At 38.3% G+C, this 26,238-nt stretch overlaps 2 protein-coding genes across 5 annotated transcripts; one reads left to right on the top strand and one right to left on the bottom strand.

The window, feature by feature from the left end:
• On the bottom strand, positions 1-12,637 carry LOC311293797 (UDP-glucuronosyltransferase 2C1-like). 3 transcript variants are annotated; one of them, XM_084414283.1, is made up of 6 exons: positions 11,844-12,637; positions 4,336-4,484; positions 3,359-3,490; positions 929-1,016; positions 622-841; positions 1-443 (listed from the first exon to the last, which is right to left on the bottom strand). In XM_084414283.1, exons 1-6 carry the CDS (start codon positions 12,571-12,573, stop codon positions 146-148), a joined length of 1,617 nt encoding a protein of 538 aa, XP_084270409.1. In that variant the 5' UTR covers positions 12,574-12,637; the 3' UTR covers positions 1-145. The 3 variants fall into 3 exon arrangements, with proteins under 3 accessions (XP_084270409.1, XP_084270411.1, XP_084270410.1); XM_084414285.1 differs by lacking the exon at positions 11,844-12,637 and adding an exon at positions 7,757-8,525; XM_084414284.1 differs by lacking the exon at positions 11,844-12,637 and adding an exon at positions 4,610-5,356.
• Positions 12,638-13,498: 861 nt separating this feature from the next.
• dnajc25 (DnaJ (Hsp40) homolog, subfamily C, member 25) lies at positions 13,499-25,977 on the top strand. Of its 2 annotated transcripts, none has more exons than XM_084414013.1 (4): positions 13,499-14,003; positions 15,013-15,165; positions 19,950-20,420; positions 24,609-25,977. In XM_084414013.1, the coding sequence occupies exons 1-4, from the start codon at positions 13,716-13,718 to the stop codon at positions 24,729-24,731; spliced, it is 1,035 nt and encodes a 344-aa protein (XP_084270139.1). In that variant the 5' UTR covers positions 13,499-13,715; the 3' UTR covers positions 24,732-25,977. The 2 variants fall into 2 exon arrangements, with proteins under 2 accessions (XP_084270139.1, XP_084270140.1); XM_084414014.1 differs by having other exon boundaries at positions 13,670-14,003; positions 24,555-25,186.
• Positions 25,978-26,238: the final 261 nt, after the last annotated feature.

Here is a 26,238-nt window from a genome sequence, read left to right as displayed (position 1 = left end):
TAGGAAAAATGCCTTTTATTTCTAAATTATTAAAATTTTTGATTGTAAAAAAACATACTAACATTATAAGGGCACCCCAGGAAACATTCTAAAATAATAAAATTATCCATGCAATGGGACCTTTGAGGGCAAGGCTATTATGCATTCACTCTTTTTTATTCTTTTGTGCTTTGCCTTTAGGACGAGTCTTTCTGAAACATTTACGGAAAAAGAAACTGCATGTTTTAATAAAGAGGAATGTGATCAGTGCAACAATTGAGAGTAAAAAGGCCACTACGTCCAGGCAGTGGTACTGATACCAGCTCAGTTCATGTGCCTGAACTCGTAGATGTTTAGCTCCTTTGTTCCGCATCACAAATTCGATCCAGTAAACTGCCTGGTCCAGAGGCTTCATCGGCTGATCATGGTGGATTCTGGACAGTCTCATGATGCTTTCTTTGTATCTGATTAGAGAAGAAAAAGAAGCGCTGCTTAACACAAGACAAGCTACACAAAAGTACAAAAGTTTCTAAATATATTGACAAGCTTTGAACTACAGTGTTTTTCTATGACATCGGGTTTAAAGTGAATAGTGAAGCGGCCATTTTATTTCATTTCAAATTTATGAAATACTTAACTCACGAGGGATTATTTAAAACAGTCTTGAGAGCTTCTGCCAGGTCTTTGGACTCCATTGCATTGATATCAAGGACAACAGCAGCTCCTTTGGTTTTCATGTGCATCAGGTTGTCAGGCTGGTCAGCAAACAGTGGCAAGCCCACCATTGGGACGCCATGATAAATAGCCTCATACAGTCCATTTGTCCCGCCATGGGTAATGAAGGCCTTGGTTTTTGGATGTCCTATCAGATAAAATGAAGTCAGTATCTATCTGACACCAGTTATTGTTCTTTGTGTATAATGAGCACACATGACAACACTTTCCTTACCAAGCAAATCATTCTGTGGGATCCACTCGTAGAGTTTTGTATTGGGAGCGAGAGTTTCTGGTGTTTTTCCACTGTAACGCCAAATAACCTGTGCAAATACACATATGGAGAAAGTACTCTGTTACTAACGTAACCTCTGTACACTGAGATAACTGGAACGAGTACTGGATCGCTAGATGCAATGTGGAAAACTCCTTTTCCTCCGATTACTGAAGATTATAGAATAACGCAGCGGACCTGCACGAACCTATGGGGAGAAAGCACGGCAGAGCCCGCCAAAATGGGCGGGGCTCTCCCTCTATATTAGCGGGCAATCTGCCATAGGGAATCATTTTAATTCGACTGAAGCGACGAACGCCGAGTCATGCAGGGTGAAAAAGCACGGCCGGTGACGCGGTACTCAGGGAACCAAGGTTATGTTAGTAACCAAGTAAGTTCCCTTCCGATACGGTTCACTCGTACTGCGTCACTAGACTCAATGGGAACCCAGTGCAATCTTGCCATGCTTAGAACTGCGGAACGACAATCGTTCTGGGGCCCTGGCCCAGAGCGCAAGAATAAGGGCCCAAGGGTGGCAAGTTTAATATAGGGCGATATAAAGCCCAAAAACAAGGGACTCAGACTACATGTTGGAGTCGCATGGAGGGTTCTAGCGGGTTGAGCTCACGTAGAGGTCAATGCCCAGCTTACACAGACAGGACCTGTGCTTATAGTACAGGGACATCCAGGTTAGAGAATCTAGTGAATGTGGATGGCGAGGACCAGCCGGCCCCTCCACAAATGTCGCCAATGGACACTCTGTTGGACCATGCCCAGGATGAGGCCATGCCTCTGGTGGAGTGTGCTTTAACTTCGATGGGGCACTGTAGACCCATTGAAGCATAGGCCTGTGCAATCGCGCACAGTGGAACAGTCTTTGCTTCGTGACCGGATGCCCTTTACTGTGGCCACCGAAGCATACAAATAGCTGCTCTGACTGCCTGAACGGGGCAGAGCGCTCGATATATACTCTTAAGGCCCGAACAGGGCAGAGTAAATAAGACTCCTGCTCACTCTCAGATGGGGGAAAAGCAAAGAGAGTGATAACCTGTGAGTCGAGAGGACCTTCAGCACATAGCCGTGTCTTTGTTTGAGGATGACCTTACAGTTGTTAGGCCCAAACTCGAGGCAAGAAGCACTCACAGAGAGTGCTTGTAAGTCAGCCACTCGCTTGACCGATGCTAAGGCTAGCAGGAGAGCGGTCTTTAGCGAAAGGGGCCGTAATTCGGCCAGCTGGAGTGGCTCAAAGGGAGGGCCTTTGAGGGCCCTGAGGACCATAGACAGGTCCCATGTAGGAACTGTGAGGGGGCGGGGTGGGTTTAGCCTCCTAGACCCCTTCACAAATCGTTGTTCTTGCCTACGGACTGTCCAGCAACAGGAGCCTGGAAAGCTGCTATTGCCGCCACATAGACTTTGAGCGTGGAAGGTGAGAACCCAACCTGAAAGATGCCATGAGCTGCTGAATCTGCTCCCAGAAACGAGATTTGTTGACAGGAAGACAGTGAGCTCTTGGCAGTACTGATCCTGATTCCCAAGCTTTCCCAATGGCCGAGGAGCACGGATCTGTGAGTGTCTAGATCTGGGCTAGAATGAGCCAGTCGTCGAGGTAATGCAGGTTGCACACTCCCTTCTGTCTTAGAGGGGAGAGGGCCTTGCACTTCGTGAAAGTGCGTGGAGCAAGAGACAGTCTGAATGGAAGGATTGCATGCTGATAAGCCACCCCCTCAAATGCGAATCTCAAGAACGGTCTGTGATGGGGGATATCTGGATATGAAAGTATGTGTCTTTCAGATCCACTGAGAAAAACCAATCCCCTGAGCACACTTGCGAGAGGATTTGTTTCAATGTTTTCAAACATACTGAATGGCCGTTTCATAAGGGCGCAGTTCAGATGTCTGAGGTTGAGGATGGGCCTGAGGCCGCCATCCTTCTTTGGAACGAGGAAGGAGCGGCTGTAAAAGCCTGACCCGCTGTAGGTCGGAGGAACTGTTTCTACAGCTCCTTCCGTTAGCAAATTCATCACTTCGGTGCGGAGGACATGGGCCACGTTGCTCCCTACCAAGGTGGTGACGACACCCCTGAAATGGAGAGGCCTGCAACCAAATTGCAGCGAGTAACCTCGTTTTACTGTGTTCAATACCTATCTTGACACTCCAGGGATGGCTCTCCAAGCCTCGGCCCGGGTGGCAAGGGGAACAGGCCGCAGCAAGACTTAGCCTGCTCCTCTTCCTTCCTGAAGGATCAGGACGGCTTCTGAGGCGCAGGACCCAGCGTTATCATAGGCCGGGGACCTAGGGGTAGCTCAATGAGAGCAGTTCATCTCAGTGAGCCTGGCTTCTGCGTTGGATTAACTTTATTATTGCTATAAAGAGACAAAAAAAAGTTACACACCTTTTGTGGGATCTGACCAAGAGCAGAAGCAATAATGTTTGCTCTTTCCATTGTCAGGTTGTTGATCATGGAACCCAATGAGAAAACAACAATGCCATGATCTCCTGAGCTCTGAACAAACTTCTCCAGTTCCTAAAAGACACACAAATGATCACATACTTTAACTCAAAAACAGAAAACAAGACTTGAACCACCATATACACCATGTAAACTACTTAACACTAAACATATTTACATAGAAAATAGCAATCACAGGGAAAAGAACCCACAAAAAACATAATACACTCTAACGCACTCTAAAAACTTGATATTTCTACCAAGGGTCAAGGTTCGGATGGTTTGCATGACCCAGTTTGTCCCTGATGGTAGATGATATAATTGCACCAACTGGGTCCAAAAAGCATTTCCCCCCCGACTGTCATTCTAAAGTTGCCGTGTATTCCTGCAAGCATCAATATTGTATTGTACTGTAAAATATGTCATTACTTATATTCTTCCTCATCTGTTATATTTCATGCACTGCAAAGAATATTTTTGAAGTTTGGAACCATGCAAATTCTTTTGGTGCCATCAGTCAGACCACAGGGCCAAAATAATTAACCGAACAGTATTGACAGATCAGGTGTTTGGCTCAAAAAATATTTTTGTGGCGAGTTGTGGCCCTGATATGCAATTTCTCCTTTTACCCAGCTTTTAATTAGTGACCTAAACGGAAGATATTTTCCATCAGAAATGTCATGTCAAAGTGTTCCATATGCAGTTTACAAAATGGGATTACATTGCAAATCCATAGTTTCTTTTAAGGTCAACAGAGCCAAATCCCTCTCCAAAGTTACAATGTTACTTGATCTATTCAAGTGAGGATTCCTTAATTTACAATTATGCTTGTTTTAATACAAATTAAATTAAAATGTAAAGGCATCAAAAATATTTCAGAAGAGCAGATATTTCAAAATAATATATGGCAAAGTCATTACCTTTGACAGAGGTTTGGCGGGTTTGCAGTGCAGTCCTCCAACAAATTTAAAATTAGGCAGGAGTGGGCGTGGATACTCAAAATCCCAGTAAGTTCTAATCAACCAGATGTCAGCTTTCCCCATGGTCTCACACATTGTTGTAGGTTTGCCTGCAACATAAGAAATATTTCTACTCAGTTGATGTCAAGTCACAAGTTTAAACAGTATCCGGAAGACTAGCTTACTGCACAATTAAAGCATAAAAGTCAGCCCAGATCAAACAAAAAATAGTTACCCCTTATTTCAGTGTAAAGCCGGTCAAAAGTAAACCTCATGTTCAATTGAAATATGGTTGTATACATGATGTAGAGGAGCATGTTTTCCACTCTCTCTGGGAAGCTCATATGGTCAGTGAGGTGACCCTGCACAGCGACCGCAGGAACATAGGATGGTGGTGTGGGCATCTGACCGCAAAAATGCTCGAAATTATATGCGAACGTTGAGCGTAGTGAGAGGACGTGCGGGATTTTCAGCGTCTCTGCCATCAAGTCAGCGCATGACATCATTGGATCAGATAAAAGCACATCATAATGAGATTCCCGAAGCGTGTGCATAAGATCCTCATTGTGGAACATGCCCTTGCATGTATCAGTAGCAAGCGCCATGAAGTTTGACATCACTCGTCTGATCATGGAGAGTTTCTCGTATGTGGTGGTTGTGTCGGTCATCCAGAGATGAATAAAGTCCATCCATACGGCATTGGCGTCTTCTTTCTTCATGTTGACTTTAAACACATTGAAGTTGAACCGCTCCTTCCGTGTGTACTGTACAGTAGGAGATGAAGAACTGACCAGAACCGTCACGCTGTGGTTCTTATCCACTAACGCGTCTACGATTGAACGCATGTTGTGCCAGTGGCTGAACTCGCCTGGCAACACCAAAACCCTGCCAGCCTCTACTCCACACAGCAGTGCGAACACAAGCAAAGTCCCAGAAACCATGGTCTGCGTGACCATGTCTGAAGTGTTTGTGCCTTTGGAAAAGTGCAGTGTAATCTATGGAACAATGACCCAAATGCAAGATTTGCACAACAGGATTTGGACAAAGGTCGTGTTGCCTTATGGAGGGTATAGGTGCACTTTGTCATTTTGCCAAAAGATAATATCTTGCACTTTCACTCAATTCCCATTCTAAATGGTTTATTTTGCAATACTGCAAGGATTATGCAAATGTTGTGAACAACACAGTTATAACAGCTTTATTTTGTTTTGTTTCAGCTTTATTTTCGCGTTTCAGACATGCTTGAACACTGAATTGAATCCTCTTTCGCGTTTACTTGCGCTTGAACGGACACACACACAATTATGTAAAAATTCCGTCTCGGCAGTATTCTCTCAGTTATGTCATTAGTGAACAGTTGAGAAAGAACCGGGTGTGTGTCAGTGTATTCTGTCTTAAAGTGACAGCAGCCTAATATTCCTGTTGTTGTCTGTGTCATTAATGTTAATAATAATAACAACAAAACATCATTATCATTATCCACCATGTTCAAAAGAAAAGAAGATAGTAAAAAGTTATGTGCACCCCTGTGCTATAAATGTAGCCTACATATTTTTTTTTTAACAATGAAAATATAACTTTGCTAGATGTACGATGTTAACAAAAACGTGTCTCACAGTCTGCGACAATTGTGCTGCATTAAAGCGAGAATGTCATGCATCAGTTCGGCCGGCAGCTGAATTGTTTTGGACAAAATCTGAATGTCACTATCAATAATTCCCTTCAGAGAGATGGGTTGCACAGATTGTGGCAAGCCATTTTGACTTTTATTCATTTTATTCAATTCAGTTTCCACTAGAATACTTTTTTTTATTTTTTATTCTTGATATCAACAATGACAGCATCACTCGCAGAAATACAAATTCTTGATATCAAGAATTTAATTTCAACTAGTAAAAACTATATATCTGTAATTTTTCACTATAGTTAAATATCACCATATAGGCTGCCATTCAAATTCAATTGTTGATATATAGAATTGAATTCTTACCAGTTGAAATTCCAAATTCTCATATCAGAAATACAATTATTTCTGATATAGATAATTACATGGTTACTACCACGTATTACAACGTAATAATTGATATGAAAAATTATATTTAAGAAATGCATAGCTGATATGTTTCAACTAAGAAACAAATTATTGATATCAAACAACTGAATTTGAATGGCAGCCTAGAGTGAAAAATACAATTTCTGATATCAAGAATTAGTATTTGAAACAGTGAAAATGTAATTCTTGATATCGATAATTCATATCCTGGGAATGTAAATGTCAAAACGCTTCCCACTAAACATTAGACGTCTATTGGACAGGCAGATCATGTCTATATTGCGTCAGTCGGTCCAAGACCAATTTTTGACCTTTAGGCAACGTGCAATCTAGGTCTGCTATTTGGACATCTAACCATGACCCCACCTGGACGTCAATATAATGTTCAATATTTGAACGCCGGAATAGGTCATTTTCTGGATGTTATGTGGACGTCTAAGACAGGTGCAGGAAACTGACATGATCTAGGTTTGCAAAGTTACCTCCAAATGAGGTCTTTTCTACGTCATGTTTGGAAGTCATGGTGCAGGAAATTGACATGAATATTTTTTATTTTATTTACAAATATCAACATTGTTATTATCAACATGATTATATGAATACAGATTATTTATATTTATTTAAGATCAATTTCCAAAAACTCTATTTGATCGTCTCAGCATCAGGTGATAACTGGAGACGCGTACAAACCTGTGATACTGTAGCTCAAACAGTAGAGTGTTGGCGCTTGTAACGCTAAGATCACGAGTTCAAATCTTAGGAAAAGCAAGAATAAGGTGTGTGTGTGTGTGTGTGTGTGTGTGTGTGTGTGTGTGTGTGCTCTCATGAGAAAAAGCCGCTGTTTTGTTTGAGCGCGATTATTGTTTGGAAAAGACGCACAGTATCTAATAAAACACACGATCCACAGCAAGCCGACCCGTCTCCTTCCTTCTTCCCACAAACGAACTTTTGTGGACGGACGTCAACATTAGACGTGCGGAAGACGTCGGAAAAAGACGTCATCTGGCGTCACAGTCTGCACCTTCAAGGGGAGCAAAATTGGACGTGCAAAAACGACGCAGAAAATACGTCGTTTCGACGTGTCTATGCGCAGTGGGTTGCAATAACACAGAATTCCAGTGATAATGCTGGAAATGTTGAAATTCCCTCACGAGTTTCCATCTCACTAAAAGTCCGAAGTGCGAGAAAAAGTCAGAATAGTGAGATTTGTTTCAGTGGCGTAAGCTTCCATATTAAGCTTATTCTAGCTCAACTACACTTTCGACAATAGCCTATATATGTTCATGAGAAGAAAAAAAACATTCGTGAATCCTTTGCGTGCGTCCTTACCTAATATTTCACTGTAGTAATTATCCGAACTCATCGAGGCCATCCGAAACCCGACGGAATAAACCACATAAATAATAATATTTTTCACTCTTTCCATGAAGCACATGTGATCTGTCATCGCCGACGGCGGAACCGGTACATACGAGGGCGGTGAGGGCATCTGTCCACACATCCTCTCCATGGAAAACCCGAGTGAAAACCGCAGAGAAAGGACGAGTGGCAGGTCCAGAATCTCTGCCAGCAAGTCACTGCATATGAACATGGGATCATAAAAGAGAACATCAAACTTTAAATCCCTCAAGCGCGCGATCAGCGCGTCATTACGCAGCATGGAGTCGCACACGGTGCGCTGAAATACGTTCATTTTCCCAATCAGGTCCACGATCTGGAGACCAATTGTGACCATGCTTGGTGTGGGGTACTGCATCCAGATGTTGATCAGCTGTTCGCTCATACTGTGCACGTCGTGCGCCTTCAGAGGCACGTCAAACACCAGGAACGAAAACCTCTCCTGCGCTGTGAAGTTCACGGTCGGCGAGGCGGAGTTCACCAGAACTGTCACGCTGTGATTGCGGTTCAGAAGCTCTTCCAGAATGTTGCGCATGTTCTGCCAGTGGCTGTATTCTCCCGGCAGCACGAGCACATTGCCTCCGTGCGTAAAGCTCACGTCCGTCAGTAGGACGATTACGAAAAGTGTGCATGACTTTCCCAAACAGTGCATGGCAGAAACACTCGTGAAGACGCTGAACCACCGTTTCCGCTTTGCATCTGGACTGAGAAGGTAGGCGTATCCAGGAAAGAAGTTTTAGGGCAAAGGGCGGGACAGCAGGACTTTGGAGGAAAGTGGCGTCACGTAGGAGTCAGGACAACCATCCCTACATTCTCTTGTGAAAAAGAAGTGCGCTTAATTGTATTGAATGTGAACTTGTAGGCCTGCATTTAAACGTATTAATAGAATAAAAGGTTAAGTGTAGGCTACTACATAAAGAGAGAATGTACACTTTCACGACTCGTTGATATTTTTTAAAAAGTGCATTTTGTAATGTCAAAAAGTTTTACTTTAAAGTACATTTTAAATCATATTTTCATGCTTTCAAGTAGCCTACACTTATTTTGATGTGTCGACTAAAGTACTTGATTATCATTTTAACTGTATAGTGTGTTATTCAATATTACATTTAAAGTTAATATATTTTAAATGTATAATTGCAACTCATCATTATAGAAATCTGTAAATACAAATAAATTTGAATATGTTATAAGTTTCAATAGAAATGACTAAAGTATATTTCAGTTTACCACAAATGCTTGTTGGTACACTTTAACCATTTTACAAAGACAATAGAAGTAATTCGCCTATGAAATTATATGTAATGATATACTTAAGTCCTACTTAAGTTTGTTAAAAAGCACTCTTAAGTTCAGCTATAAGTGCGTTAAATATAATTTTACACTATAATACATTTACATTTAATTGCAAGTAACATGCAGGACTCTCAGAAATCATTACAGTCAGTTTGCACTTTAAGTACATTTCCATTATAAATACTAATTTTAAAAGTATGATAGCGTGTACTTTTTCATAAAAATTATTAAATTAATAAACAAAATAACCATAAATAAGAAAATAATAAGGATATAACCTGGAGGGACCTGAGCAGTTTGAGGATAGCGCCACCTACAGGTCATGAAAAAAAAGAAGCTATTTTTTGCCTATAATTTGGGAAAGTCCTAGTCGAGACAACGAAGGTGTGTGTGTGGTGCAGGCTTTTGTAGTGTGGAGCAGATGAGGGTGATTGCTGGCGGGTGTGGGTGATTATGGAGTGTGTGCAGGTGAGAGTCAGAGAGGATGATGGGAACTGTAGTGTGACAGGTGAATCGTGACAGCATCTTGATGACACATGGTGAAAATTAATGCTCTTGATAACTTTGAAAAAGAAAGAAGGCATCAAATGGTAGGAACGGCCCATATAATCCTCTGATAATGTATTGTAGTTTGCCGGATGTACTACTCCAGTGCACTTGAGGTTGAAATCACAGCATGGCAAAGTGCACATTATCAGTGGTTTTATGTTTCTTGTATTGTGTGTAAAGGTTGAGGCTATTCAGAATGACATTGAAGTTTTATAAAGAATAAGGGAAGCTATGCAAAGGGGGTTGGGACTCTACAACCTTCTAACTCATGTTGTTCAGTTGCTTATTGGTCAGATAGGACTTGGACAAGTCTGTAGATTATACACTAAAAAATACTGGGTTGTTTTAACCCAATTTTGGGTACAATATGGACAAAATCAAATGTTGGGTTCAAAATGTAATTTAAAAATTTAACCCAACGGCTGGGTTTGTCCATATTTGACCCCAAGTCGGATTGAAACAACCCAGCATTTTTTTATTAGAGTGATAAAATACTGTTGAAAGTTCTTGTCATAATATGTTAAATTGTTCATGTTTGTTTAGTGTTTAAGACCATTTGTAAACACTTTGTGTAATCTGGTTATATGCGCAAGTGTAACATGACACTGAATCAGAACACAGGAATTAAGAGGCGTGGCTCAAAAAAGACTTTTTATATGGAAAATTGTGTCACAATAACTGATTACGTAACGATTACAAAATATCATATGTTTTTTCTTTTTATAAATAACCTTGGTTGATTAAAGTTTTGAACAGAAATGAAGAATTGTGACACAGTTTTAGTTCTTTGAGCTCATTTTAATTCCCGGTTTTATATCCTTAATAACTAGCCTATGTAAATATGAACTTTTTCCTCAGCTAGAATAAGGGAAGTCTTTCATCCATATTGTGTGACTTATGTTTTTTCTTCTTCTTTTTAACAAGAAGACATGTAACAAGAAGACTTGATGTTGTCCAACTTCTTTTTAACAAGAAGACTTGATGTTGTCCATCGGGAATTGATTGGATCGTATTTGTTTGTTTGTGACAGGTTGGCCCATGGTGATTTTAACATATCTTGGTATTTAGACATTTCATGGAATATATAGTTGCCTCAACCTACACTGAACCGATGTAGGGCCTGTAAACAGCAATAAATGAGTGGCCTGAGCTTTTGTTTAACCAGTCAGAGAACACTTTCTGCCTGTCAATCATTTAGCATGTCGGTGAAGTGCAAGGATCACGAGTGTGTTTTCCTTCATGACACCACTGCCTCTCCACAGGGGCAAGCGCTCACAAAATCCATCAACATGTCCATCAATGCAATGAATTTTACCTGAGGTGGAAGTGTTCAATGGCTTTTTGTCTAATTCAAACTAAACTATACACAAAACAATATCGTGGCACAAATTTAAGAGTTATGTACTTGAAATGCATTTACATCTTTCACCCATTTGGATTACATGTTTTTAACGTAAACTAAACTTAATGTGACACGTTTGTCAGATTATTACTAACTATTTGCATCAATTTTATTTTATTAAAAAAATTCAAATTGTTTAGAATCAGCATTGTGAAAACAATTAAATCTAGCCATTTAAAAAGAATGAACATGGTTAAAATATGGCTATAGCTGAGAAACAAGCAATATTCAGTTAAAATGAATGAGATTGAAACAAGTTAAATGTATTGATAAATATATAAACCCGGTGATTGAGTTTGTTTATTGGTACAATTACAGAAATCTTACCTGTTTCTTGTTTCATTTATTTATTTTACTGGCACAGAAATCTAACAAAAATTAAATAATGCTCATTCAAAAAAGCATCACTTTACTAACGCAATAATATAAGAAAAGAGGAATCACTCGCAGAGCATTAAAAAGGAAGCACAGACTTATTACGTTGTTTTGTTTCGGTATCTGATTAGGTTTCAGTTTTAAAAGCAATACATAAAAGCTATTTGGTTCCTAAATTTGCTTTTGTGAATATTCTCAATTATTCATCACATTCAGTTATATGTAAAAACTGTAATCCAAATGGATGGAAATTTTACATGCAATTCAAATACATGAATCTTACACTAAGGCCTGTTATCTGATGCACATCAAACATTTATGAAGAGGTAACTTATTGTATTTAGAAAAATAAAGCAATGAAGTCCTGCCACAGAAATGAAATGCACACGTACTTACCCAGGATTTCTGAACATATGTGATCCCACTTTGATTTAGTGACTAGATAAAACAAAAAATCCTGTCCACCATAGAACAGAAAATTTTTCAGTCTCTGCATGAAATCCATTTCATCTGTGTACTCAGAGCCGATGGCAGGGACGTAGGATGGCGGAGCCGGCAGTTGTGCGCAGAGTCTCTCAAACGTGTTACCAAAGGAAAACCTGAGACTGAGAACCAAAGGTAAGTTCAGCTTCTGTGCCAGCAGCTCCCCACACATGAAGAGAGGGTCTGCCAGCAATGCGTCAAACTTCTCTTCTCTCCACTTCTCGAGGAGGTCTTCTCTGGCAAAGACGTGAGTGCACACGGCCTGATTCTGCTCTGTGCCAAAGTCAATCATCTCCTTGATCTTCAGTGAAGCCTTGATGAAGTTGTCGTTCGGTAGATCATGAGTCCAGTATTTCAGCATCCTTTCCATGTTCTCCAGGACGTCCTGCTTTGTGTGAGGAACCTGTACAATCTCCACATTGTAGCCCTCGGATGGAGTGGTTTTGACAGACGGTGTGGCCGTGTGAGTGACCACTGTGATACTGTGTCCTCTTTCGATCAATGCGTCTATGATGACTTTTACATTGAGCCAGTGGCTGAATTCGGCAGGCCAGACGAGGATCTTCCCTCCTGACACACACAGCAGGTTCAGGTTCAGGAGAACAAGCAAAAGGAAAAGACCGGTGCTCCTTCTGGGACTCATGACAGCGGTGAACAAACTCCTGCGCACAGAAAGCAGGAACAAGCATGTGGAGGAGGAGCTACTGACTGGCAGCATGGAAACATGAAGAGACAAAGTTATGCAGTCAGATAAAGGGGACGGTCTTAACCGATCTTTAGTTTTAAAGAAATAGTAAGTATTGATAGACTGATAGATTATGTCCCTCTGTTGGCATCTATATTCTCAATGCCTTCATAACATCAGCTTGCTTGTATATCTGCTGATAAGTTCATTTTTCTTTCACTTTTTATATATATATATTTTATTTTACTGGCAGTGAAATCTAGCAAAAATTAAGTAATGCTCATTAAAAAACATCACTTTCACAATTATATAAGAAAAGGGAATCACTATCAGAGCATTAAAAAAGAAAAGCACAGGCTTTTTAGAATTGTTTTGGTACACTGATTTGGTTTTATTTTTAAAAGCACTATAGACATTTGGTTGCTTTTGTGAATATGAATTCAGCTTGTGTGTAAGCGTATTGTATCTATCTTAAGTTAGAATAGTCTTTCGAGCTATTGAATTCAAGTTATTTAAAAAAAAGAAGGTATTTTCTGTGAAAATAACTAAGAATGTAAAATTCTGCAAGGAATAAGTAATAAAGTAATTATAAACTTAATATGAAAAGGGTTTAAGGGGTAAAAAAAAAAAAAAAAACGCTAATACAGAAGTTTAGAGATTAATTCCTTTTTATAAAATTTGAAAAGTCAATCCAAAACTCTTGTGCAATAAACACAATCTCAAAATAAGTGAGTAATTGTTTCTTCATAGATGACAAAAGGAAGCAAATGGGTGAAATACTGTCATTAAACTGAAAGATCATAGTAAAGTTCCAGTTATAAAAAACAAACAAAAAACAGAAGATTTCTTTTTAGTCGAAGAAGCCAGAAGTCTTTCCATTCTTGGTCACTGACTTTATTATGCAAAGAGGTCTGAGTTTAATAAAGGATTGATCTAAAAAAATTACTTGAAAAGCTAGATTAGAGTAGTCAAAATAGGCAAGGGACCATGAAGACAGACTTGACTAGTAATTTGACACGCGATTGTAAAAGATTTTTGCACAGTGTTCAACACGTGTAGGTTGCGTCATCAGAGAGCGACCGCAGCATCAGAATGCTGACATGGCCGCGTCCGTGGAGCTGAGACTCACTTTATGGATCTGTTTTGTCTTAATTTTGGGTTTTTCTTCGGTCGCCGCACTCATCGAGGGACTGTATTGCGGGACCCAGAGTTGCTATGAAGTGCTTGGGGTTTCGCGTGAGTCCAGTAAAGCGGAGATCGGTCGCGCGTACCGTCAGCTGGCCCGAAAATACCACCCGGACCGGTACCAGCCCGGAGAGACCGGAGACACCCGCGACACCGCGCATCAAAAGTTCCTGCTCGTCGCTACCGCTTACGAGACACTCAAGGTGACGTTAACCCCGAAAACTAGCGCCCGTTTGCATGCAGCCCTATCTAACATCTGCATTCCGATTGCGCGTAAAGTTGAGTTGAGGTGGATATTCTAGAGTTTCATAATGGTCAGAATGCGCATTAAAGGGATAGTTCACCCAAAAAATTGTATTCTGTCATTGTCACTCACCCTGATGTCGTTCCAAACCCATAAGACTTTCGTTCATTTTCGGAACACAAATGAAGATCTTTTTAATGAAATCTGAGTGATTTCTGTCCCTCCATTGACAGCTACGCAACTACCACTTTGACGCTTCAAAAAGTTCATAAAGAGATCGTAAAACTAATCAACAAGGTATTTCAACAGATCAAATAACCTCAAAAGCGCGAGTGTTTGGTGAAATATCACTGTAGTAATATATATCTGTATTATGTAAGTTAACTTATGTTGCCTTAATCAAAAATGTTCATTAACTTCAGCATTACGTGATACTATTTCAAAGTGATTTCCGTCATTTTGACAGATTATAAATTGCATTTACCTGTGAAAACAAACCTGGAAAGAGACGTGAGTATTTGAGGAGAATAACGAGAGATTCTTCGTGCATTCCAGTGAATTATTAATGGAATATATCGTAAAATAAATTCGGGAGAACAGACCACAAATGTGCAGCATATGTTGTCCTTTTTCATACTTGTACAGCGGATTGCAAAGGGAAAAAAGAAAATAATCACGAGGAAAAGAAAGCAGCGACTGAAAAGAGCTCTTGCCATAGATATTCTTTGTTATAACATGTCACGTTAAAATAACAAGTGTAACGTTATTCTCATGATGTCTGAAAATAAATCATGAAGGAAAAGCTTTATTTGTAGGGCACCCTTATGATTTGAAATGATTCGTTTCAGTCTTTTTGAATGGAAGTTCCCCAAATCGGAAGTGCCACCCATAATTCAACACACAGTGAGCTCGTCAGGAATAAGGTGGATAGTAATAAGTAATACAATCTCTAATTTTGTGATTTTCAGGATGAAGAGTTACGTAAGGACTATGACTACATGCTGGACCACCCAGAGGAATATTACAGCCACTACTACACCTACTACAGGAGAAGACTTGCTCCCAAAGTAGACGTTAGGATAGTGATTCTCGTGACTATTTGTGCAATCTCACTGTTTCAGGTAAGCGGATCACTTCCTCACTTCATTCATTGCCATTGGCTTGAAAAAGCCAACATACTGATGAGTTTCTTCATCATCTTCCTTATTTTTCTGCTCTAAATGAGTTTAGATTCTGTGAATCTCAGAGACTCCAATTTTCTGTGTATCATTTACAGACCCTCATGACGAAAAGACAAAATAATTTTGGTTCGTCAGATCAGTTTGCAGATAGGAGCCAATGCAATCGTCAACCATCTTGACTATGTTGAATGGCGTCTTCTGAACATCCTTCAGTTCTGACAGAACTACACACTAGGGCTGTAATCAACCAAAGAAAATCTTGGTCGACTGAAGTCCTGAAATTTTAGACTAAAAATGACGTTAGGAAAAAAAAACAACCCGTTAAATTAATTAGCTGCGCTCTGTGCGCAGTACTTGGTAGCCTTGTTGTCCGCCTAAATGAATTATAAATAAACATAAAAACTAGTAGGCTATTTGCAGTATATTAAATGGTTTTTGACGTAATTATTTTGCACTGAAATGAGTCTGACTCACGAGTCTGTCGGCTCTGACAGCGTTGCATCACGTGTACCTGCGCAATATCAGAGCCTATGATTTCCAAAAATAGTACTATGTTGTCAACTAGTGATATCATCACAAGAACTTTTGAGCAACATAATTTAGACAATTGTTTTTGTCATATGTATTATAATAACTGACAGACACTATCATTTCAGCCGGCTGAACATAGGAGCTCAGCTTCGTGGCTGAGACACGAATAGACTATTATCGTAAAGCTTTTACTCTTAAACACAAAAGGCAAGTCCACTTTAATAAAAAAAAGAATATTTATTAAACAAACCAGATCAAGTAATAATATCCAGCAAACCTTCTAGTAGTCTACTTTCTTCAATCTGTCTCTCTTCTCCAGTGGGTTGGGCTAATCCAAAAGAAGTGAAAACGGGGGGGGGGGGGTGGGGTGGGGGGGTGGGGGGGGGGGGGGCTCTGAAAACACCCCCATTAGCAATTAGTGCTTTCCACCTGATGAAATGAACACGGCAAAAAATCGACCAATCAGAATTTTGGTCGAGCCAGAACGTATCGACCAATAATCGACTAATCGGCTGGGAGATTACAGCCCTACTACACACAGGCACAGTGACTTTTTGAAGATGCACACCAAATTTTAAATCCCATCAATTGGGTGCACAGCAACAAGTGCAGTACAAATTAGATTAGATTAGATTAGATTCAACTTTATTGTCATTACACAAGTACAGGTACAAGGCAACGAAATGCAGTTTAGGTCTAACCAGAAGTGCAATAGCAGCAAGTGCAGGATATACAGTGGTTCCATAAGTGCAGAACATGGATATGTACTGAATAAATATAGAGTTGAATACTATTATAAACAAAAATTTACAGATAGATTGTCCTATGAATATAATATACAGATAACTATTACTGTGAACAGAGTTTACAGCTAGATAAGTACTGAATATAATAATATACAGATGGCTATTACTATAAACAGAATGTTTACAGATAGATATGTACTGAATATAATATACAGATGGCTGTTACTATAAACAGAATTTTACAGATAGATATGTACTATGAATATATATACAGATGGCTGTTACTATAAACAGAATGTGAGCATAATATACAGATGGCTATTACTATAAACAGAATTTAACAAATAGATATATGTATAAGTTAGGCTAATGAGCAGTATAACAATGGATTTAAAGTAGTGCAAATAAAGTTTGGACAGAAGCTATCCGAGTGAAAGTGCAGTGGAAAGTAATTGCATATTACAGTTAAGGTACGATATTGCAATGTATATATAAACAGTCGGTACTGTAAATAAACAGTCGGCAGTGCAAATTGAGCATATTCCAGTCAAGGTAGTAGTGCAAGATGCATATGTAAACAGTTGTTACTGTAATAACAGTCAGCAGTGCAAATGAACATTATAGTTCGTAAATTATAGATTACATTATAGTTTCATAAATACGGTTCTTTGCTAAAATTGTTGTGTATCCCAAACTGTAAGGCTTATAGAGAGACCTGGGGCCTGTACCATGAAGCCGGTTTAGGTGGCTAGCCAGGTGTGTTTCAATTTAGTTTGCGCCAACCCTGGGTTTTAGGCACTATGAAAGTGGTTTGGCTTTTAGCATTGTTCATCGCCATAGTAACTCACGCTGCACGGCTAACCTGGTGCGGGGCAGGTGATGTTCCAGGTAAGAGGTTGCAAACCGAACTTGGACCAATCAGCTGTGAGCAAAGGATAAAGTCACTCCACCTGTTTCTACTCCAAATTAAAGGTCACTACATAGCAAATGCTTTTTAAAGACAGAATCGTCTGGCTATCGTAATGCTTATTTAGAATAATAATTTTGTATGATTTAGATATTATTTATGTAATTATTATACCCCTTAATCGATCACACATACAATTGTAGCTCATCAATTATTATTACGCAGTTTAAATGAATAAATATATAAAGGTAATATAAATACGCTTTAGAATCAATAAAGCTATAAAATGACTACATGTGAGCTTAAATGTTCAATTCTCTCTATACCTTTATCAACTGTATAAACTAACTTCACAACTTTTACTTGCACTGATATACAGTAGCGAGACTTTTTCTTTTAGTTGTACTCTTTCATAGACAGCCATTTTCTTCTTGCTGTGTAAATTTAAATTCTTCATATTTTAATACTTTTATTTAATAAGTGAATCGTGCTGCTTCTCTCGCGAGAAATTAATCTCAGTTTCACTCTTTCTCAGCATGTGATTGGCTGTTCGCTACTGATGTCACACCTAAACTCAGGATCTCAGAAAGTTGATGATCAGCATCATGGTACGAACAAAGCCTGGTTGGATTGGTTTGGGTTTGTCAACTCGAAACTAATCCTGCAACCCTGAGTTTGTTCAACTACCATCATGGTACAGGCCCCTGGTGGGATTGGAGTATTATTACCCACTACTTGGTTGCATAGACGCTCTTTGAACAGCCAAAGGGGGGGGGGTTACAAAGCAAAATCATTGTGGGCTATAACCTTTGAACCGTACGTCACAGACTTAAAGATCCAGTGTCATTGTATACTTGGTTCAAGGTAGAGATGCAAGAGTCTAGATAAATTGAGAATCAAATTTTTTTTTTTATTGGTTTAAAATATAGAGATCATGATTCTCTCATTATTCTGAATAGACAACTAAACAAAAATAACATGTAATTTCCTAGAGATTCTGACAAAATGTTAATTGCTGCAGTCGATTTGAAAAAATCTAAAAGTAATTTGAATGTAGTTGTTTTGAATGAATGATTCAATGACTCACTCATAAAGACCTAACTTGTTTTATTACTAGATGAATCGGCGTTTTTGAACGAATCTCCTGAATGAATGATTGATTCAATGACTCTCTCATAAAGACTTGAAGGAATGTTTCAATGAGAAATACATTTTTTATCAGTCACTTGTCGCCACCTACTGGTGTAATGGTGTAATCAAAACAGTCTTTATTTGAAGCGTCACCTTACTCAAAGACCTTGTCTGATGTAACAAAACCACTGCAGAAAGATTCTCTACTGTCCCACTAACAGCAATTACCAGAAACATTTAAAACTTTGGGTTGAGTGTGGCAGCAATGTAATGTTATGGCAAAACATGTTTTGTCATTTTGAACTTTTGTAAAGGGATAGTTCATCCAAAAATGTACATAGTCATACTTTTACTTACTCTAATGTGATTACTTGTGTGCTAGTGGAGGAAGAGCCAATGAGTTACGTTTAATAATTTACTAAGAACTATATTTGATCCACCGCAGGTCATGGCTCTTCAGCTCCGGTCCTGAAGGACATCTGTCTTCCAGGGTTTATCTCTAATCACACAAACCTGAACTCTCTGTTTGACTAATGTTAGAACCAAACACTGTAGGACAGCAGCCCCTCCAGGTCTGGGGTTTAACCCTTTTCCTTCCCTCAGGTCATTTTGACCCGAAATAATTTTTCATTTTTATTTTTTTAAAAAGGGGTCCAAGAGCCTAGGACTTTTGTCGCACTTGAACCACGAATACACCAAAAAAATGGTCAATTTTGTGGTCAATTTGACCCCCTTAGGAATGAGAGGAATGCTTTAGTACACATAGAAAAATGCTTAAAAACACTAAAACTTTACCAAAAAAATATCTTATAATGTCTACATGTGTATCTGAATGCATACTAAAGCGAACTGACTTTAGGATCCAGCGGTCCGCTCATTTGCTCCATATAGAGCTATAAGGCCATCTAGTGGCTAGAGTTATGAAATATCATGTTATATTATTTATTTCCACAAGAGGTCGCCAAAGACTCCCGATGTAAGATATTTTGAGCTGACTTAAAAGGGTTATGCATGAAATTGAGTTATTTTCAATTTAAGTTGAATGAATGTGGGGAATGTGCTTAAATTACTATTTATTTATTATTTATTGATCAAATCTAGTAATTTTAAGGCAAATAAAATAAGAAAATAACTAAAAATCTCCCAAAAAATTGCATTGAAAAAAATCTAAATGAAATAAAATGACCTTTTTTGGACCAAAAAAAAAAAGTATAATTTTAGAGCTTCGGGTCATTTTGACCCGCGAGGGAAAGATGTGTTACAAAGTGCGAGGGAATGATTAAGGGAGGGTTAAGAGCCCTGCCGTAGATTGATGACAAGTCAGCACATTAATATTTAGTATATGGATCATACAGACAGCTGTTAGAGCAAGAGCTGTCCGTTTAACAACCAGATGTTTTTGTTTGCAGTATTACAGCTGGTGGAGTAGCTACACAGAAGCCATCAACTACCTGATGACCGTCCCCAAATATCGCATCCAGGCTGCCGAACTGGCCAAGCAGCAAGGTCTTCTCAACAGAACCAAAGAGAAGGGAAAGAACCGGCGATCCAAAGAGGAGATCCGTGAGGAAGAGGAGCAGATTATCAGAGACATCATCAAGAACAAGATCGACATCAAAGGTGGCTATCAGAAGCCCAACGTATCTGACATTCTGCTGTGTAAAATCATCCTGTTCCCGTACCATCTGTGCACCTTCGTGGCGTGGCACTGCTCGTGGTTTTACCGTTTCACCGTCCGTGGGGAGGAGTATGGGGAGGAGGAGAGACTTTACATCATCCGCAAGAACATGAAGATGTCCCAGGCTCAGTTTGACAGTCTGGACAGCGGCCTGATAGAAACGTTCCTGAAGCAGCAGCTCTGGATCAAAGAGAATTATGAGGTTTGGAGAAGATTTCTTTCATTTCGGCCAACATATACGAAATGCTATACGCGGTTTAAAACTGATAAATATTTGCGACTATTTTCTAGCTCTTTGAAAGTTAAAGGGGTGGTTGAATATGATTTCACTTTTATAACTTTAGTTAGTGTGTAATGTTGCTGTTTGAGCATAAACAACATCGGTAACACTTTATAATAACTGCATGCTATTAATCATTAGTTAAGCATTAATAAACAGTTAATTCATCATTTATAAAGCATTAATAGACATTAAAGGTCCCATTCCATGGATTATTTTTATTATTTTATAATGTTTCCAGGGGTGCCCTTATAATGTTAGTATGTTTTTTAGATCAAAAAATGTTATAATTTAGAAATAAAAGGCATATTTCCTAGCCTGATTTCATCCCCTGATTTGAACGCTCTGTTTGAATGGGCGTGTCTGCTGAGAGACTTCAGTGTAAACGCCCTCTGCTGTGATTGGCTGACATGCTTGCATATGAAATATCTGGCATAGTGGCATTACATGTGTAACTATCAGGAAAACTTTTACTATTACAGCTATTATACGTTTTTACTATTACAGCTATCTGGATTAACGAATCATGAGAAGTTTAAGTATTTAGATCTATTCCCATCACATAAAAGGTTGCAGTGACGAGCACTGAGCAGATGACTGTCTGTTGATCGCGTGAAAGATCTTATCATTGCAACGCAGTGTCTGCACTATCACTAATGATTTCACCAATGCAAACATGAGGCATATAAATACAGTAAGAGCTTCGTTGTGCAGTGTAACAGCGTCATTGATTTCATAACAAGTTTTGGCAACTGTCCAGATAAACTCGCGCTGTGTGATTGACAGATTGGGCGATTGGAAAGGGATTGTTCTTTGATCGCTTTCTGTATATTAATCACAGTTTAAGTAAGATTATTTTCATCCTACTAAGAGAAACGATGTGAAGTTGATCGCTACTTCCATATTAAATCACTACTTACCGCTTGCTGGAATATAGTTGAAATAGTCCCCTTCGTCAGTATGAAACGCTGAGAGAAGCCTGCTTGATATTATTCCAGGTTAGAAAAACAGTCCGTGGTGAAATGGACAGAGCAAACTAACAACTTCGAATTAAACTTTTGCGGTATCCGATTATAGATAAACATCAACCACGCCTGTTGACATTTCGCCATCAATACGCCTGTGTTCCTGTGGGCGGAGGTTACGGTTCTAGTGACATCATTAAAGCAGGATGTAGAGGGGTGTAGTCCAATCCAGCCGTTTTTTGTAGTCAACTTCTGTTAAATAAAATATCTCGCTTGGCATTGAACTTTGAGCTTTATAATTTTACAGATATTATTTATACTCTAACAACAACATTACACACTAACTAAAGTTTGAAACATGGGATCACATAGAACGGGACCTTTAATAAGCAGTTTATTAATACAGCTGTAAATGCTTTATTCTTGATTTATAAGCATATCTATAATGTGTTTAATAATTGTATTTTCATACTTTATTAATGATCAATTTATAATTTCTAAATGAAGTATAGCATTATTTACAAACCAGTTACATTATTTACCATTATTTACAAACTAGGTGTTGTCATTGATTAATAAGATCACTTAGAAAGTGTAAGTAAATGTAGTAGATTCAGGTAGTTATAAAGCAGTTAGTAGTGGTCAGTTCACTATTTTGTGAGCTCATCTAAAGTGAGGACTAGTTATGCCTTGTAAAGCATTTATAAAGGAGATTTAAAGGCTCACTGGTCTTCTAAACAGAAAAGGAAACAAACACACACAGTGATACAGAACATAAAAATATTTAACAGCCTTTAAATCTCCTTTATAAATGCTTTACAAGGCATAACTAGTCCTCACTTTAGATGAGCTCACAAACATATTTAACTGACCACTACTAAATGCTTTATAACTACCTGAATTAACCATGAATTACAGTAGAAATACATGTTGATAAAGCATTTATTAACACACTAAGTAACTATTACTATATGTCTGAATAATAATATGTATTTAAACAATCATTTACTTACACTTTCTAAGTGATCTTATGAACCACTGACAGCTCCTAAATAACCGGTTTGTAAATAATGCAATACTTCATTTAGAAATGATAAATTGATCATTAATAAAGAATGAAAATACAATTATTAAACACATTATAGATATGCTTATAAATCAAGAACAAAGCATTTATAACTGTATTTATAAACTGCTTATTAATGTCTATTAATGCTTTATAAATGACTAATTAACTGTTTACTAATGCTTAACTAATGATTAATAGCGTGCAGTTATTATAAAGTGTTACCACAACATCTGCAAAGTTACGACGCTCAAAGTTCAAAGCAAAGGGAGATATTTTCTTTTAAAGAAATCGCTTTTTAAGGACTACAACAAACGGCTGGTAGAGACTACACATTCCTCCTGGGTTAATGACATCACCAACCCTAAAATTTACATAAACCCCGCCCCCGGGAACGCAATTTATAGATTATCAAGACAGAATATGCTAATCAATGACTAGAAGATAACTACACATCAGCTTCATAAATTCATCAACTAACCATTCAGAAATGTCCTGTTGCTTCTACATGCTGTCACTTTTTCTTGAGTCTCTCCATCATTGTCTGACTCCGGTTTGAACATAAAAGGCTAAAAGTTTTTGACATTTTCAGTGCATGTGTGTTGAGCTCTTGAAGCTCCGCCCACTGTGCCGGGAGCAGCAGCTCATTTGCATTTAAAGGGACACACACAAAACGGTGTGTTTTTGCTCACCCTCAAAAAGTGACAACTTTAACATGATATATAAAAATATCTGCGGGGTATTTTGAGCTAAAACTTCACATACACTCTGGGGACAACAGAGACTTGTTTTACATCTTGTAAAAAGGAGCATTATACCACCCCTTTAACAAGTGCATTTTAAATATGTTTAAAACCCTTATTTAAAAATCATAATGCATTTCTTCAGTTCTACATTATAATGGCAATTCTGTTGTCAATTTTATATAATCAATTTATAAATCAAACTTATATTGATGTTTAATTAAATTTTTAGCAGTTTTTCTATGGTTTGATTTAATTATTGAATCACATGAGCGACACATCATTATAGAGTGTGAGGACATGGGTTTTATTATTTAATTATTTTCATTGAGTTCCATGTTCGCATTTACAGTGTATTTTAATGTAGTCAGAGAACGCTGCATACACTCTAAAAAGAAAAAAAAATGCAAAAAGTTTTCATCAATCTTTGAGTTATGAAACTGTTAAACCAACAAACTACTTTGAGTTAGAGGAACTAACTCATTTTGTAGCATAAACAAAAAAAACAATTTTCAACCATGCATTTAATGTAATTAAGACAGTATAGACACATGTCAAACATCTTTTGCTGCACATCAGAACTGTAGTCTCTGGTTTTATTCAATGTGATGATTTAGGGAATTTGGCTTTTGTGTTTCCTCATATTTATTCTCCCGTGAAATAAGAAGACTTGGCTGGATAATTTCACGTTCCTAGTCGCCCTAATGTTAATGTAAATATGACTGGGAATATACTTCAGAGAGATTTTACTCATAAGACTTTCTAGGGTTGCCAATAAGTGTGACCAACAATTAATTAGAGAAAAACATGTGATTTTCACCACACTTTAATTTGATTTACTTCAATGAAAGGTTCGATTTTTGTGATTTATAAAAAAAAAGATCAAAAGGATAAACAATGCAGATTTATTTCTACAGCCATCTTTGTTCATATTTACCAAGGGTGCCAATAATTCTGACCAGGACTAACTATATATATATATACATATACACATTCATTCATACACATATACATATACATATACATGCATATGTGTGTGTGTGTGTATATGTATGTGTATGTATATATGTGTGCATGCATACACATGTGTGTGCCTTAGAAAACCACAGTGAACTTTAAAAGCTTTAAGTTCACATGTTTTTCTGCAAATAATTTTAAATGATTAAAAATCAGATCCCGCAGCCCTATTAAATATTCGGAATAGAAACGTTCATAATTACGTCATTAATCAGTGACGAACCTGTTTTTCATCATGTTAATGTGGAGTGTGTGGTGTTGTTAGTATGTGTGTGTTTAGGCGTACAGACAGACTGATGATACTGTGTGTTTGTGAAAGGCCTACCGAGAGGAGCAGGAGGAGGAGATGAAGATGAAGATGGCCACAGACTCGCGATGGAAACGCTACAGGCGCTGGATGAGGAGCGAGGGTCCCGGACGCATCACTTTCGCTGACGATTGACCACACACACACACACACACACACACACAGTGCCGTCCCAGATGTGTGTAATAACACTCGTTTACAATGGACTGACGATGTGCACCTGATTTATAAGGCTGCCTTTTCTCATATGATAGAAGACTATAAAGGAGATTTGATTGTACCTATGGAGGATCATGTGACTTCTGTTTGCATAAGAGGATCAATTGAGACCATCTCAAAACCATCTCAAAACGTGTGTTGTTTTACCAGGATGAATTTGATCACAGGCTAGAGAAACCGAGTGTTAGAGTTTGAAAAATGCCTCATTTCATTCACTGAAGGATTCTGTCCCTCTGTTTGTTCTTCTACATGTCTGCTATAAATGTTATGTCTGATCCTATGCTGTATCTCAAAGCCTTTTATTTGCATATATATGAAGTCATATCTAATTGTTCTGTTACATGGTGCTTCAATAAAGTTTTATAGTTTAAGGTTTGGTTAGGAAGACTTTGTTGATGTCACCATAAAAAAAAGGTTGTCATGCCGTAGATTAAAGGGGTGGTTGATTATGATTTCACTTTTCTAACTTTAGTTAGTGTGTAATGTTGCTGTTTGAGCATAAACAGCATCTGCAAAGTTACAACGCTCAAAGTTCAAAGAAAAGGGAGATATTTGCTTTTAAAGAAATCGCTTTTTAAGAACTACAACAAACTACATTCCTCCAGGGGTAGTGACATCCTCCAAACCTAAAATTTACATAAACCCCGCCCCCGAGAACACGATTTATAGATTATCATGACAGAATATGCTAATCAATGACTAGAAGATAACTACACATAATTCATCAACTAAACATTCAGAAATGTCCTGTTGCTTCTACATGTTGTCACTTCTTCTTGAGTCTCTCCATCATTGTCTGACTCCGGTTTGAACATAAAAGGCTAAAAGTTTTTGAACTTTCCAGTGCATGTCTGTGTGAGTGAAAGCTGTTGAAGCTCCGCCCCTGTGCTGGGAGCAGCAGCTCATTTGCATTTAAAGGGACAGACACAAAACGGTGTGTTTTTGCTCACCCTCAAAAATGTACACCTTTAACATGCTATATAAAAATATCTGTGGGGTATTTTGAGCTTAAACTTCACACACACACTCTGGGGACATCAGAGACTTATTTTACATATTGTGAAAAGGGCATTATATCACCCCTTTAATATGTCATCAGTAATTTATTATATTGTTCTCACTGCATAACCACAGATGCACATAAAGTGATCTCACACCTAAAGTCTTGTTATATATGCCTTCTATGAACACTTGTAGTTTCTTCAATTCAAATTCAGTTCCTTTTAATGTTTTTCCATATAGGATTCATTCTCTAGAAGGGACAATAATACTATTAAAAATATATTTTAGAAAGATGCACAGAAAGAGAACTTTTGAAGTACATCCTGGTTGGTCTTTCCCCATGCAGTTTGAGTATTTCATGCAGTTTGGAATAAAAATAAGAGCTAAACTGAAATAAATATCATTTGTATGTCGCATTGGA

The sequence above is a fragment of the Rutilus rutilus genome, assembly GCF_951802725.1.
Source record: "Rutilus rutilus genome assembly, chromosome: 7".
Lineage (NCBI taxonomy): Eukaryota > Metazoa > Chordata > Actinopteri > Cypriniformes > Leuciscidae > Rutilus > Rutilus rutilus.
Note: the sequence above shows the minus strand (reverse complement) of the source record. Positions and strands in the feature narration are given on the sequence as shown.

Coding starts and splice junctions, on each gene's coding strand:
- LOC311293797 (XM_084414283.1), bottom strand. CDS start 12,573: ATGAGTCCCAGAAGGAGCACCGGTCTTTTCCTTTTGCTTGTTCTCCTG. Junction 4,485..11,843: donor CATATGTTCAGAAATCCTGG/GTAAGTACGTGT, acceptor CTTATGTTGCAG/GCAAACCTACAACAATGTGT. Junction 3,491..4,335: donor CCGCCAAACCTCTGTCAAAG/GTAATGACTTTG, acceptor TGTGTCTTTTAG/GAACTGGAGAAGTTTGTTCA.
- dnajc25 (XM_084414013.1), top strand. CDS start 13,716: ATGGCCGCGTCCGTGGAGCTGAGACTCACTTTATGGATCTGTTTTGTC. Junction 14,004..15,012: donor CCGCTTACGAGACACTCAAG/GTGACGTTAACC, acceptor TGTGATTTTCAG/GATGAAGAGTTACGTAAGGA. Junction 20,421..24,608: donor GGATCAAAGAGAATTATGAG/GTTTGGAGAAGA, acceptor TGTTTGTGAAAG/GCCTACCGAGAGGAGCAGGA.